General features: G+C 30.6%; 2 protein-coding genes across 3 annotated transcripts; one reads left to right on the top strand and one right to left on the bottom strand.

Moving 5' to 3' along the window:
- Nucleotides 1–743: 743 nt before the first annotated feature.
- Nucleotides 744–7,253, top strand: LOC125077887 (neurotactin). Of its 2 annotated transcripts, none has more exons than XM_047689999.1 (7): nt 744–881; nt 1,028–1,375; nt 1,753–1,891; nt 3,811–3,980; nt 4,069–4,141; nt 4,307–4,457; nt 4,853–7,253. In XM_047689999.1, exons 2-7 carry the CDS (start codon nt 1,100–1,102, stop codon nt 6,288–6,290), a joined length of 2,247 nt encoding a protein of 748 aa, XP_047545955.1. In that variant the 5' UTR covers nt 744–881; nt 1,028–1,099; the 3' UTR covers nt 6,291–7,253. The 2 variants fall into 2 exon arrangements, with proteins under 2 accessions (XP_047545955.1, XP_047545956.1); XM_047690000.1 differs by having other exon boundaries at nt 764–881; nt 1,033–1,375.
- A 1,258-nt stretch (nt 7,254–8,511) lies between these two features.
- On the bottom strand, nt 8,512–12,475 carry LOC125077809 (centromere protein F). The gene is made up of 6 exons (XM_047689880.1): nt 12,226–12,475; nt 11,798–11,967; nt 11,548–11,696; nt 9,783–11,217; nt 9,541–9,687; nt 8,512–8,961 (listed from the first exon to the last, which is right to left on the bottom strand). The coding sequence occupies exons 1-6, from the start codon at nt 12,257–12,259 to the stop codon at nt 8,737–8,739; spliced, it is 2,160 nt and encodes a 719-aa protein (XP_047545836.1). The 5' UTR covers nt 12,260–12,475; the 3' UTR covers nt 8,512–8,736.
- Between the last annotated feature and the right edge of the window lie 2,182 nt (nt 12,476–14,657).

The raw sequence follows: 14,657 nt of genomic DNA on the forward strand, positions 1-14,657 counted from the left end.
ATTACTTACATTGAAAAACCAATATTATCAAAAAGTCCAAAACTATCGATACTATCGATACTAGCAATAGTATCGCTACTACCAATAGTATTTCTTACAGAGAGCTAGCGATACTATCGATAATATCGATAGTATTGATCAATACGATACTATCGATATCCTGAATAGTTTTTGAGGTCAACTATCGATAGTCAAACTATCGACAGTTCTGCAACGCTGGTTTCCTGTTAAAGTTGGTGACGCATTGCCGATGTAAAATAATGATTAATATTTATTACAGAATACAGAGTCAATGTCAATGAGCCCATCACAATTTGTTTTGTTTGACTTTAGTTTTTTTTATTATTAAATTGAATATATAATTTTTTTATATAAATTTTTCATTATTTCAACAACAAACGTTACGTTAACGAACAGTCGAAATAGTAACAATAAGTAGGGTATTTTTTATATAAATAATTAAAAGAATATTGCAAATTTAAGAAAACTAAATAATTTTATGTTAAATTCAAGGTTAATGCGAGCCGAACAGAACAAATCAAAAAGTAAAATATAAAATTACAATAATGTATAGATGGTGCTATGTAGCTCAAATGTTCATATAAAAAAAAAAAAAAATGAATTAAAATTTAATTAGTTGAAATAGTAAAAAAACACATAAGATTGATGGTTAGATTATTTTTTTCATTTTGCCCAGCAAATAGCAATACTGAACTCGATTTTAATCGACCGAAGCGGCGGCGAATTTGTGATTGGCGTTTGGCGTAGTCTGTCTGTATTCTGTAACGGTAGAATGGATTGTTATAGTATTAAACAATACAGAATACAATAAACTTTATCAAATAACTCTGACGAAAACTCATGTTGAATTATAAATTAATGTAAGTGATCAATTTTAATAACCTTTTGCTAGTTGTCCTGCTAACGTACTTTTGTTGCAAAATTTCCATTAACATTAAATTCATTACGCCTCTCTCGATTGTTGTATGATATTAAAATAATAATAAAAATATACTTTCTGTTATAGTATAGTCTCTAATTTTCAAAACAAAGGAGTAAGCGTTTTCAATGTAAAGCGTGTGTAATACAAAAAATAACCATGAGTGCAACCGATATAAATAAAGTTGACGAAGAAGAGACTAAAACGTTGGATAAGCAACAAATAGAAGCGGAAGAGAAAGAAGTGATGCTGAAAACTGAAAATGAAACAGCGGAAGATGATGTAGAGCTACGACATGACGACGGACCTGTTAAAGCGGCACTCTCGGGAGATATTACTGAACAGGGACGGGAAGTTAAACCAAAATTCATACCAATTGGCGCTATTAAGATGCCTGGCTTTTTTACGAGAAATTCAGATAGAGAAAAATCAAAGGTAAATTTGTTTGTAATCAATTATAATTATTAACTCGTCAATACATATCCCGCTTTTCTTTATGAATGAGCACATTGAAATAATCACTAAATTAAGTGACCCAAGTGAACCTAGGCTTTTAACAAACTTATCAGATAGAGGTAAATATTAATGAATAAAATTATTAAAACATAAAATATAAGTACCTAACTATTTCATAAACATAATTTTCTTATTTAAAAAAACAAAATTATCATATATTATAATTAAATTATCATTAAATATATTGTTTAGTATATATAATAATTTAAAAAAAAATTATGTACTAACTGGCCAAAACAGTAGGTAGAATTAAACATTGAAATAAATAAGCAATACATAGTTATTTTTATCTTCAGGAAGAGGAAGCTATTGAAAAAGAAACTGATAATGATAAAAATCAGGAAAAGTCTGATGAGGACAAGACTAAACAGCGTTTCCAGTTTTTACAAACTTGCCCATTTACAAAATTTTTGCAGCAAACTCCAAAGGAAAATGGTATGTGATGTATTATTAAATTTAAAAAATGTTATACAAAGTTAAAACAATAACATCATTCAAAATTAGCTTTTAATGAAATATTCAATTTAGTCCAATATTTTACATTGATGTTTGGGTTTTAAGAGTTTTAATGATAGGTACCAAACTTCTGAGTAATTTTTTTTATGCAAATTTATGGTATTGAACATAATAGAAAAAAATACACAAGATATCCTAAGTTTATATTCTACTGCTTACATCAAGCAGAGTAAATTTTTTATGTACTATATTAACAGCAACCTTCTTAAACCTTGACATATTTTCCATCCAAAACAATTAGAGCATAAGTCTTTGTTCATTACTTATGGTGGCATGCACAATAACTAAAATAAATTACTTGGTGTTAGCACCTTTTGCAAGGCCATCTATGTAAGTACCACCCACTAATCAAACAATGTACTGCACGACAGTAATATTTGTAATTTGCTGTCTGGAAGGGCACTGACCCTTCCTGGAGTTAAGCACAAGAGATATAATATCTTATTTACTAGTTGGTATAAATGATAGAGGAAATTATTAATAGTCATAGTACTTATATTACAACAAACTCTCAAAATACTGTGCTTTTATACAGTACAATGTCTTCCATTTGTATATACTAAATAATTGAACAAATTGTTAGAATGAGAATATGGTTGATTCATCCTCTAGGTCTGGTCTTCATCTGCATAAAACTTTAATAAACCAAATATATTTATATTAATAAACAAAATGAAAGATTAATTCAGGTCAATACAATACAAACAACAAAAGCTTATCAATAAGGACACCAATGTTACAGTTCATTTGGAAGATATTTGCTGATGTCTTACTGATCAGATAGCAATTTTAATTTTTTATTTTAATGAGAGTGTTCATATACTTTAAAAGCAATACAAAAATATAGGTAACAAATAAAAAATATATGTTATAAATTATAATCTAGGCTTATGATCAGGCATCTTAGTAACAATATGTCTAGGTAACCCAAATGTACTAAACTATTTCACAATATATCTAACTAGCAAATTGCCTTTATGGCAAATCGTCTAACTATCGAAACATCTATTTGGCAAAACATTCAATGACTCATTTGGCTGCAATCGGAAGGTATGCACCATGACACTAACGCTAGTTATAATAATATCATAAAATTATCTAAGCTGCTACATTTCGTATGATATATGAGAGTCTCAAAGACCCAATCTCTCTTCTGGCTGATCCTTTTTCTTTCCCACCTGGAATACAAATTAGAACATTTCTTTGTACTATAGGCTGGGGTTTGTGTTTTCATCACAGATGACAAATGCTCTCGTAGCCTCAGCAGCTATTAAGTGTGGGACCTTATTCATTATCTGGCTGCATGTAGGCTGCCAATATAATAGTCGAATCTATGCGTTCCTCTATAGGTCCAATAGAGGTAATGCCGAAACCGACTGACTAGGTACAGATCCACGGGACGGGAGCGCCAGATGCACGGGAGTGCCTCAGCACAACCGATCCAAAGAGATAATCATTCTTGGTAACTTTAATCCACCAAGCCAAATTTCTTAGATCACTTAGTAATGATCATGCGAGGAGATTTAGAATAAATATAATTTTTATTTAGTAAAAGGTGGATCAAATTCTCAGCATAAATAACAAATTCATGTTTATTCTAACACTTTATCTGATTTCCAAAGATTGACATTACTCAAAAAAACTGCACTCAAAAAAATTAAGACTATCTGCTCATTTTACATTCTGCTATAAAGATTGTTCGATAGTTTATTAATTAAAGTTATTGATTGTAAAACAAAATCCATCAATATTTAATTAATTGTACACTATACAATAATTTCAAGGTGTGCGTCCATAGATCCATTATTAATTGTTTATTAAACTTAAAATGATCTTAGATGGTGATTCTATTGGAGCAAAGAAAGGTTTTGGATTATTCAATGTTAGATATCCAAAATTATTTCAAAAACATTCTGCTACGGAGGCAGCACTTGCATCAATGGAAACTTTAGAAGATAAACTCGACACTCCGAATGATGGAATGGAAAATGTGAAATTGGATGTGACTGTTAGTACTAATTAAATAATATTTATAATTTTTATTTTAAATAGTTATAAATAATATGAGTCTATAAAATTATCTTATTCTTCTTCAGGATGAACAAGAGGGTAAAGTAGCAACAAGGCTTCCTCTTAAAGAAAGAATCCGACAAAAGAAATTTATTATTGGTATGTATAAGATTTCTTTCTTAAAGTATTAATCTTATAATGCGTAAATGAATTTTGAAAAACATGCATGAAAGATACCTTAGTTTCTGGCATGTCCAGATTTTTTAATAATTATATTATATATATAAATATTAAAGATAAAATAGCTTAATTGTACATTTTTAGATGACATTATGGTTTGTGGAGTAACAATATTAGTGTTACTCGCTGTGATTGTGGGCATAGTGATTGGAGCACGTTCTGGACCACCTACCGAGCGACCCCTACGTCTTGGTCGATATATCACCACCCAAACCTCATGCGGATTGGTAGAAGGGTAAGTAATTTGTTTTTTTTTTGTTAAATTCTAAACATTTTTTATTCAAGTTGGCTCACAAAAGTACTTTTAAATCGTCATGTTACAGTGTTGAATTAAATGTAAAGCTACCACCGGTTCGGAAAATAGATTCTAACGAGAACTGGCAAGTTCAACTGTTTTTAAATCCAAAAAAATTAACAGATGAACTCTTAACTGTACATACTACTTTTTAAATTTATGTAACACACATTTTATAACAAACAATCATTTTTTTTTTTTTTTTTTAATTTTGGCTTTTATTTATGCCAAGAGGGCACAGATTATAAAACAATCATTATAATCTTAGTAGATAGACATGTATAATATGTCAGTATGTGACGAATTTTTTAATTATTATTATTTATTGTTTGTAGAATACTGGACGATCAAGTCTACAATTTCTATAGCATACCATATGCAGTCCCGCCAATAGAAGATAAAAGATTTACATATGCACAACCACTGAACAATATTTCAATGTGTTGGAATGGTACATTGGAAGTTCATGAACCTGGTCCACTTTGTTTACAATTTTTGGAAAATGGAACGATTACAGGGGACGAAGATTGTTTAACTCTGGATGTTGTCACCCCTCACGTAAGATATGACAGTCCATTACCCGTTGTTGTATTAATTGGCGCTAATACATTAGCAGGCGGGATAAGTCCAGCTCAACCTTCAGCTATGTATGCCAGAACAAAAGAAGTTGTTTTTGTAAGACCCAATTTCAGACTGGGTCCATTCGGCTTTTTAGCTCTGGATGTTTTGTCAAATTCGAAATACCCACGTACATCAGGCAATTATGGTCTCAGTGATTTAATTGCAGCACTGCAATGGATACAGTTTAATATAAAACATTTTGGAGGTGATGCTGAATCTGTTACTTTGCTAGGACATAGAGCTGGGGCAACTTTAACTGCAGCCTTAACAACAGTTAATGAGGCTAATAAGTTATATTCAAGAGTTTGGCTGTCTTCACCTTCTGTTATATTTCCCGGTGATAATTTGGAGCAATCTCAAAAAGCAAATGAACCCTTCAAACAAATCAGCAAATGCAATGATGTTGATTGTTTACGTCGTATATCACAGCTGGAAATTATGACTGCCACGCCGGATACGTGGCTTGGAAGTGATATTAACTCTTTACCTGTTGCTGACGAACTTAAACGTTCTTGGCTAGTACTAGACGGAGACTACTTAAGAACTCATGCATACGAAAGTTGGGATGTTCAAAAGGAAGCAAAAAATTCAGGCAAAAAGAAATTATTTAAGCCCATGGTTTTCGGAACCACGCAACATTCTGGCCACTCTGACGTACTACGTATGAAGTACATGAATTGGACAGCTGATATTGTAGAAAAAATGGTTAATGAAAGTTACTTAGGCGAGAAAAATTTGACTAATGAAGTATTTAAAATGTTTAATAAATCATATGAAGGACTTGTAGAATTAATTTCTTCTATTCGTACATTATGTCCATTAATTAGCTTAGCTCGATTGCGCCTGGTCGTGCCAATGTATGTAGTGTTGGGCTCGGGCCCAGGTGGAGGCATAGCCGCTTCTGGAATGGCAGATATTAATTCTGATATTGAAGCTATTCTTGGTACTTTCGATTCGGAAATGCCAGAACAACGTCGTTTCATGGCAGCTATTCAGCAATTATTTTACTATTATGTTTGGCATGGACAATTACCAGGACCAGAAACTGGTTTGATTGCGATTGGACAAGACTTGCTAGCACACCATGGTCTGCCAGCGTGTGATTTACTCATACAAGAAGATGTTGTACCCAGACAAGCACACATTGACTAAGACATAATAACAGTTTTAATAGAAAGTTTTGCTGTCACTTTTTGTGTGTTAATTTTATCGTATATTTAAAACAATCTCTTTTTTTATTAACATTTATGTAAGTGAAGCTTTTTAGTACTTACAATGCACATGTTATAATGTTTAGGTTATTAAATTTAATATCCTTCTACTACTGATACAGCTGGTCTTCTAGAATAAGTATCTTATAATACTCATGTAAAAAAGATCTGGTCTAGTATATTAAGTACAAATATTTTTAAATGTGTCTTAAATTCTTCACAAGGAATAATTCAAATGAACGAATAAGACTGATTTTCGAATCCCATCATACCAATGATCTCATGCAAACATTGAAACAGTCAACTTATTTTATTAATAATTAATTTTTATACTGTTTAGCTTAATGTAAATCGTGTAGTTAGTTTTATTACTTTTATATACAAGTGTTTTATAAACATTGTAAATTAATTCTATAAGATTCATTGATCATATTTTCTAATAATAAAATTAAAATTTAGACCCCACTAATTAATGGTAATTGTAGAAGAAAAACATTCAGGATTTGTCTTCGTTTTTTAAAGAATCTTATAGATTTACTTAAAGGCTGATGATCCAAAGAGTGATTTGTGAATAATATTTGTATTGATTTTTGATTAAACTAGCATTTCTACTATAATGTGTAATAGTGTGATAGTTCTTATTGACCGTGTCATTAATTCACATTGATCTTGCCAAATAGTAGGGCATTTTGCCATAGGTTTTTAGGTGTGTAATTTTAATTAGCAGCTTTAAAAATTAATATCGAATCTTTATTATGATAGCAGGTAAATTAACCAGCAGTTTGCATTTGACCAGCTGCACTTATTGTGTGTACTTCTTTGTGTCATTAGGATAGTTCTGTAGTCATTAAATTATGTTCAATATGTTACAATTTAATAAATGTATGACGCTATCCAAAATGTATTATTGGTTTTTTAATAATTACTCTGATTATATTATCCTTAATAATATTATAAATGCAAAAGTAACTATGTTACCTCTTCACATTTACGATGCACTTAGTAGTGCATCGTGTATCTACTGTTATCGTGCATCTATTGTTAGTACAATATGAAAGCAAAAAACATTTCGAGCTAGTATGTCTGTTACACGACTAAGCCACTGAACAGATTTTGATGAAATATGGTACGGAGGCAGTCAGTTTTTTAATTCGCCCTTCGCGTAAAATCGGAGGTGAGCGTTTGTGTGCTATAAATTTCGCATTTAGCGGTTGAGTTAGTTTGAATAAAAAGAGCGTTCGAGTTCGCAAAATTTCATAGCAGTCAGGACTAAGTTTTAAATAAAACACGCCTTTCCTTGTTGAGATGGTATTTAGCTAAAAATTACGATTCAGTAACTACGAAAGACCATTCAGAATATCAATATTACCTATCATCGGTAAGCAAAACAAAAATTATAAATGAAAGCAAAAATAAAGACTAAAATGTAAATATATTCAAGACATAATCAGTTTCATTTGACGTCATGTTCTCTGTTCTGTTTTTTTATCGAAAACTCTTAACTTTCACCAAATAATCTTTCACCTTGATTGAGAATTTGTTAATCTCTTAATTACATCACGTTATAAACTTGTAGTATAATACAATTATAAGCTCTAGGTGCCTCGCTTCGATCTTATATATCATTTTGTAAGTTCAACCCGCACACTTTAAAAAATGTCCGTTACATCAATTGAAAGGACTTTGATCCGTGTGACATTTTGTGTCAATACTGGCGAAATCATCCTTTGGTAAGTGGCCACAGATGATATTGGCAAACAATTTGTATGTAGTACCATTACACTGACTCACTATCCTTTCAAAACATATCACAACAATATTGTTGTTTAGAAGTAGAATGTGAAGGATTATGCTTAGGCAGACGGCCTTACAAAAAGCACTACTGCTAAGTGCTGTTAAAACATCGCTAGTAGTCTAGTTTGGAGAAAATCATCCAAATCGGTTCATAATCGGCATTATCCATATCGCGGTTTGTGAGTCTTGTAATGTCACACCATGATAGCTTTTTAGTTTTGTTTGGTATGCAGTCAAATTTGAAAATAATTTCGTAACTTTTATATTTATATTAATGTCTGCACAAATTTTAATGTATTTTGTTAGGTTAAAATTTTATTACTCATTTCAAATTATAACTATTTTAGAAGTAAAAATGAAAGAAAATGTCCGCTTGAGTCTATATTTCAAATCAAACTTATACAATATTAAGATTACAATAAATAAAAAATACATTACGTAATTTCCTAATTGGAGAGTAACATGCCAATAAATTAAAACATAAATAAATAAACGACAATTAGAAACAAATTTTGGCAATCGGCAGTAAAAATGTGTGTCAACATTTTGACATTAATACGACCAAGTTTTCACAGCATTCCTTGTTTTTATAATTAGTGATTACGTTCCCTAAGAGGAGAAATAACTTGTATGTTCTCCTTTCCAATTTTATGACTTTTACGTATTACAGAAGGGGATTTAGGTTTCATTTGTACTTGTTCTGCATCTTTTCTAAGTTTATCCATAACAGAAGATTGTTTTGCAACAGTCATTGTCAATTCCTCATTTTCTTGTCGCAGTAGTGACAATTCAACCACTAAAGACTGTTGATCTTGAATCTGTTTCAATAAAAAAAAAAATGTGATTGATTTATATTTATAACGAAAGTACTCTGTGATTGTAGACGGTTTTTTTAATTATAGGTAATGTCAGGAGATAATCTGCAAATTACTAATCAGAAAGAAGCTTAATTATGCTATAATGGAATCCTGAAATAGTTAATCGATTTATATTTAGCACTTTGCATATTGTGTTTACATGTTGAGGTGTATGCAAGTAAACTACAAACATAATGTTGTCTTAGATTTTCGCGATTATTACACATTGAAATAAAACTAGTTTTTTAACGGATTTAATCGCGTGGTGCAGTGCATGTTCAGTCTGCCCGTGACCACGAACACTGCAAAGTGCTCGAAACGTCGGGATGTTAAAATAATTAATATACGCGATTAAATCCGTTAAAAAACTAGTTTTATTTCAAAACTACGAACAATATTTTATTAATATGAGTTTTTAACACTTTTACTTCCAATCTTCCGATAACAGCTGCTCCGACTTTCAAAACGCAGTTTTTTCGTGAATCTAATGAAAATTATAAATTTTATACATAATGTATTATTATTATAAATTATAGATACCTGCTGTTGGATGCAATGATTTTCGCTCTCAAGCCGTGATATCTCCGCAGCTGCCTGTGCAAGTAGTACACGAGACTGTTCTGCAGCAGCAGTAGCTTGTCCAGCATGCTCTGTCGCTAACTGACACAATACGCGTTTCTTTTCCACCTAAAAGATTGAAGTAAATAAATAAAGATTAAGCATCCTTAAAATATTTTGAACATAATTACCTAGATAAAAATTGTAATCAATGAGATTCTCACCTCTTCCCTTAACATTTGTATTTGAGATTTAGATTCTTTTTTAATAATTTCTACATCTTCTATCAACTCATTTTTAATAGAGCCGAGTTCACGATAAGCTTCCTTTTCAACATTTTGTAAACTTTCTATCAGAGACACATTATGTTCCATAATTCGATTGTGCTCTTTAGCCAAAGCAGCTTTAGATTTCAGTATATTTACAAGAGCTTCCTTATATTCATTACATTCCAAGACAGTGTTATTAAGTGTATTTTTAAATGTCGCTAACTCTGACTCTAGAACTTCTTTAGAATTTGTCAAAGTTTGAACTTGGCTTTCCAAGTGCTCTAATTCATTATCAGATTCTCGTAAACGCATAGTTAAAACTTGTACAATATCTCTGGTCACTGATAAGGACATTTCAAATTTATTTTTTTCCTTAATAGCTCTGTCAACCTCCACTGTCAATTTATTTATTTCATTTTCAGAATCTATAACTTTCTTTTTGGATTCATCTCTCATAACTTCTAGATCCTGCATTAAAGTTTTCTTTTCATTTCTTAAAATATCATTTTCATTTTGCATATTTTTAATTTCTTTATTTAATGCAACATTTTTTTCTTCATTTATATTCAATGAATATTTTAAATCTCTTATCTCAGCCTCTAAGTCTTGTATTTCTCTTTGCTGTTGTGTCCAGTGCTCCTGTAAATGTCTACTACGTTCCTCAAACTGTATTTCACAAAGTTTTAACTTTTCCTGTGTTGCTTCATCAATTTGATCTAATTTAGCTTTCATTTCTTTATCTTTAGCAGCCAAGGCGTGAAGCAACTCCTGTATCTTATCATCTTTTTCTTTTTTAAGTTGATTTTTAATTGAATCTATTAAAGAACTGTACTTTATTTTCAAATTCTCTTGGTCAGCTTTAGATTTAGCAACAATTGTTTGCTTTTCTTCATCAAGTTTTGTTTTGAGAGTTTCAAGCTCAGCTTTGTATTCGCGTCGGATACTCTCATTCGCTTCTAGAGCCAAAGCATGATGCCCCTTGACCATTTCTAATCTTTGATAAGTTTCTTCCAAACAAGTTTCTACATCTGTAAGCTTTTTCTGAAGATCTGTACACAAACTATCTCTAATTGTGATAACTTCCTCAAGAGATGAAAGTTCAACTTGCTTATAGCTGACTTCATTTTCTAACTTTTCACATTGCTTTTGTAATTCAAATATCTCAGACTTTAAATCATTAATAAGTGTAGTTACATAAGCTTCAGTCACTATTTCATTGTTTTTGTTTGGGTTTTCATCACTAATAATTATCATACCCAGCTTCTTATTGATTTTTTCAACATCCTCACATTTGTTATTGTTTTCTTGTAATATCTTTTGTAAATTAGCTATTTCATTTTTAAGCTCATCTATTTGTTTATTGTACTCAGTTATAGTGCAATCTTTGTTCCTAAAAGTTAAAAATAATATATATATATATTTATTGCTTAAATGAAAAGTTTTGAAAGACAAACTTAATTTACCAAGAACTCATACAATTAATATTATGCATATGCTCTACATTTTATATTAAAGTAAAACACAATGGGATTGATGGGAACATTCATGTTAGATATATTACAAAACTATGATGGTTTTCCAACCAAGTATTCTGTAATGAGATCTTTTTGTTAATAAGTTGTTAAATCAGAAGGATATTTTTTTTCTTATTTTAATAATGCTAACATGAAATTGTTAGTTTATTATAATAAAAAATAATTAATTTATTAAAATAGACAACCTTATTTCAACTTGATATGCTTTGATAAGTTCTTCTTGGTCTTTCGTTTCATTATTTTTAGGTAAATTTTTGGTAGGTGGTAGCAATGTCTTCTTGAGGCTACTGGTTAATGTTTTACTTGTAGTACTTGATTGTTTTAGAGGCCTTGGCTGGAAATTAAAGATTATTTAATCAGATTGTTTAAATGAAATCGTTTTTTAATGTTCAAATCTATAAAACTTTATATGTATTAATAGGTAATATTACTTACAGTTTTAAATGATTTGGTGCTTGTTACTGAACTGCATTGAGATTTCACATCAAAGTTTTCCTGAGAAGGTGTTGAGGTAGGCACTTTGTTTTTCGTCACAGCAGGCGCTTTACTCTGGTGTTTCTCTATATCTCGTTTAGGTAAGGGTTTTGATTGAGTTTTAATTAATGCTGCGAATTACAGAAACATCATTAAGCTGCGATGACTTAGTGAAACACGCGGTTTCGTTCTCGTGATAAACGTACTATTACGTTGCTCAAGACAAAATTATTTTTTAATGTTTTACAATAGGTTGAGACGATCAAAGCATGAAAGTAAAAATTATACACTCTCATCATGTATTAATCAATTAAACTGTATGTATAAAGTTAGAGATAGATAGTAAAATTAATCTTTAATAAGTTTTATGTTATAAAAAATTTACTTACCTGATGGTTCAAATCTTTTAGCTTTCGAGAACATACTTCAATTAGTATGTTAACTTTTATTAAATCTTCAATTTAATAAACTAATAATCTTCTTACTTCTTATAAAAGAAATTAAGCAATTAAATTTAATTATTTCACCGTAAAATAAAGCATATACTGTTTAATATCTACTGGCTGCCAGAATCGCGCGCGAAAATAAAAGGACCAAACCTTTGTTTTGATTTCTTTTGTATTCAATTCTTTAACGCTCAGTCAGTGACCGTTAATTCTACGTTCCAAATCACGCTTTGCATTATAGAAATGCAGGGTGACCAGTTAAAAAATTAACAAATACATTTCTAAATTTTTAAGAACTTTAAATTTAAAAAATCATTGTTATTAATAATAATCGAAAGGTCATAAAATTGACTAACTATAGTTGGTCCCTATAAATAAATGATTATATGTGGTTTTTTGTTTTACTTTTGTGCTCTATGCTAGTCTTTTTGGGTTGGTAAGACCATTCTACCACCAAGCAGGAATATTTAGTATTGTTGTGATTCCGTTTGAAGAGTAAGTGTTTCAGTGTAAATATAGACACAAGAGACATAAAACTTAATTCGCAAGGTTGGTGGCGCCCAATATAAAATCAAATCAAATCTCAAGTTATATTAAGAATAATTAACATTTCTTACAGTTCTAATGTCTATGGTCGGGGGAGACCAACAAATGGCCTATTTGCTAATTCACCGGTCTATATGACAATAATTAACGTTTTAATCTTTTTTTATTTACTAGTTACATCAAAGTCAAAGTCAAGTCAAAAATCTTTATTCAATATAGAAGTGTTTGTACTTGCTTATTGATTGTCAAAAATCTACCACCGGTTCGGAATTTAGCACCTCGGACCTGAGAAGAACCGGCGAAAGAAACTCAGCGGGATATTTTTTTTTTTTTTTTTTTAACCATTTTCCATGTAGGTATATTTTAGTTGTTTGAAACAGCCCCGAGGCGATCATTTCATTCCCAAGGTGTGTAGTCAACTAAAAAGTCATTAGTGTTGTAATATCCTTTAGCACACAAACGCTCTTTAACGACTCTTTTGAATTTTATAATTGAATAATTTTGAACGTTTTCTGGGATCCTGTTGTAAAAACGTATACATTGCCCCAAAAAAGAGTTACTAACCCTGTGTAATCGGGTACTTGGAGTAACAAGTTTATTCTTGTTCCTAGTGTTAATAGAATGTACGTCATACATAAATAATAAAACATTGTAATAATAATATAGTTACAGTTATTTTATTAATTTCATTTGCATAGTTTTTGCGTGTAACGTATTCGTAAAAATTTATAGTACAGCAGTTACAAACATTTTAGTAATTTCATCATGTAGAACGACAACCATATTTCACCAAAGATTTAAATCGGTATTTCAGAAAAAACTTCTTCATAATTATTATTTGGAAAAATTAAATAAGATTTATGAGAATCTAATAAACTTTATATAGGTACCCGATATTATATTTCAATAAAAAAAACACTAATCGAAAGTTCATTTTCAATATACATAATCTATTTGCTAGATTAGTCATTTTTTGCCCGAATAATCGTAAATTTTCTATACTCATATCATAAATCTGAAATAAGTCTGTTACTCTTTCATAACCAAACCACAAGTTAATTTTACTAGCACCACTGTCAATTCATGTGCTTAATTTATGTTTAATCTTGGTCACGGTGTTGAAGAAAAACGTCGTGAGAAAACCTGAACGTTGCAGATGAGTATCTGCCATGTATAGCGACAAACCCTCATTGAAGCAGTGGGTAGGAGCTTCAAACCTTCTCGTCAAAAGGGAAAAGAGGTCTTTGCCCAGCTCAACGACATTAACAGGTTGCTCCTTTTCTTTCCTTTACATCTTAAAATAGCTTACGAAATCGTGTGTGCCTCTAACATAAGTGCAGGACACGCTATGTGGGTAACGTTGGAAAAGCACTGAGCCCTAAAATTATTTTATTGTAGATTTAAACTCATACAACTCCATTATGTACATTTTTAAAATAGGAAACTACTAAACTTGCTTTAAAATATTTCGCTTTTCATTAAATAAATAAATACCGCCAAACTTTGCCACTTAACACACCCGTTGAAAAGTTATAGTCCATTTTTGATCAAAATTCAAGGTGTATAACCATTGAAATGTTTTTTGCAGACCATGTTTTTGTCAAAAAGTACCTAAAATTTAAATTCATTTAAAATAAAATCAATAATATTGTGGCAAACGTCTAAAAAAAAATAACGGCAAAGATGCATATACCATCTGGCAACTTTGCCTTCAAAAGTTTAGATACAATACTTTAGGAATTAGATTAACATAATACATATATTTATTACACCATCTACAAAATTGGCCAAGTTGTGATCAACTTAGCCAATTTTGTAGAGGCATCCTT

The sequence above is a fragment of the Vanessa atalanta genome, chromosome 4, assembly GCF_905147765.1.
Source record: "Vanessa atalanta chromosome 4, ilVanAtal1.2, whole genome shotgun sequence".
Taxonomy (NCBI): domain Eukaryota; kingdom Metazoa; phylum Arthropoda; class Insecta; order Lepidoptera; family Nymphalidae; genus Vanessa; species Vanessa atalanta.

Bases quoted from the DNA above. Each gene is read 5' to 3' on its own strand.
- LOC125077887 (XM_047689999.1), top strand. From the start codon at position 1,100: ATGAGTGCAACCGATATAAATAAAGTTGACGAAGAAGAGACTAAAACG. The intron at 1,892-3,810 runs GTATGTGATGTA...AAATGATCTTAG, and splicing joins GCAAACTCCAAAGGAAAATG to ATGGTGATTCTATTGGAGCA. The intron at 3,981-4,068 runs GTTAGTACTAAT...ATTCTTCTTCAG, and splicing joins ATGTGAAATTGGATGTGACT to GATGAACAAGAGGGTAAAGT.
- LOC125077809 (XM_047689880.1), bottom strand. From the start codon at position 12,259: ATGTTCTCGAAAGCTAAAAGATTTGAACCATCAG. The intron at 11,218-11,547 runs GTTGTCTATTTT...TTTAACTTTTAG, and splicing joins GCATATCAAGTTGAAATAAG to GAACAAAGATTGCACTATAA. The intron at 9,688-9,782 runs GTGAGAATCTCA...TCAATCTTTTAG, and splicing joins TACAAATGTTAAGGGAAGAG to GTGGAAAAGAAACGCGTATT.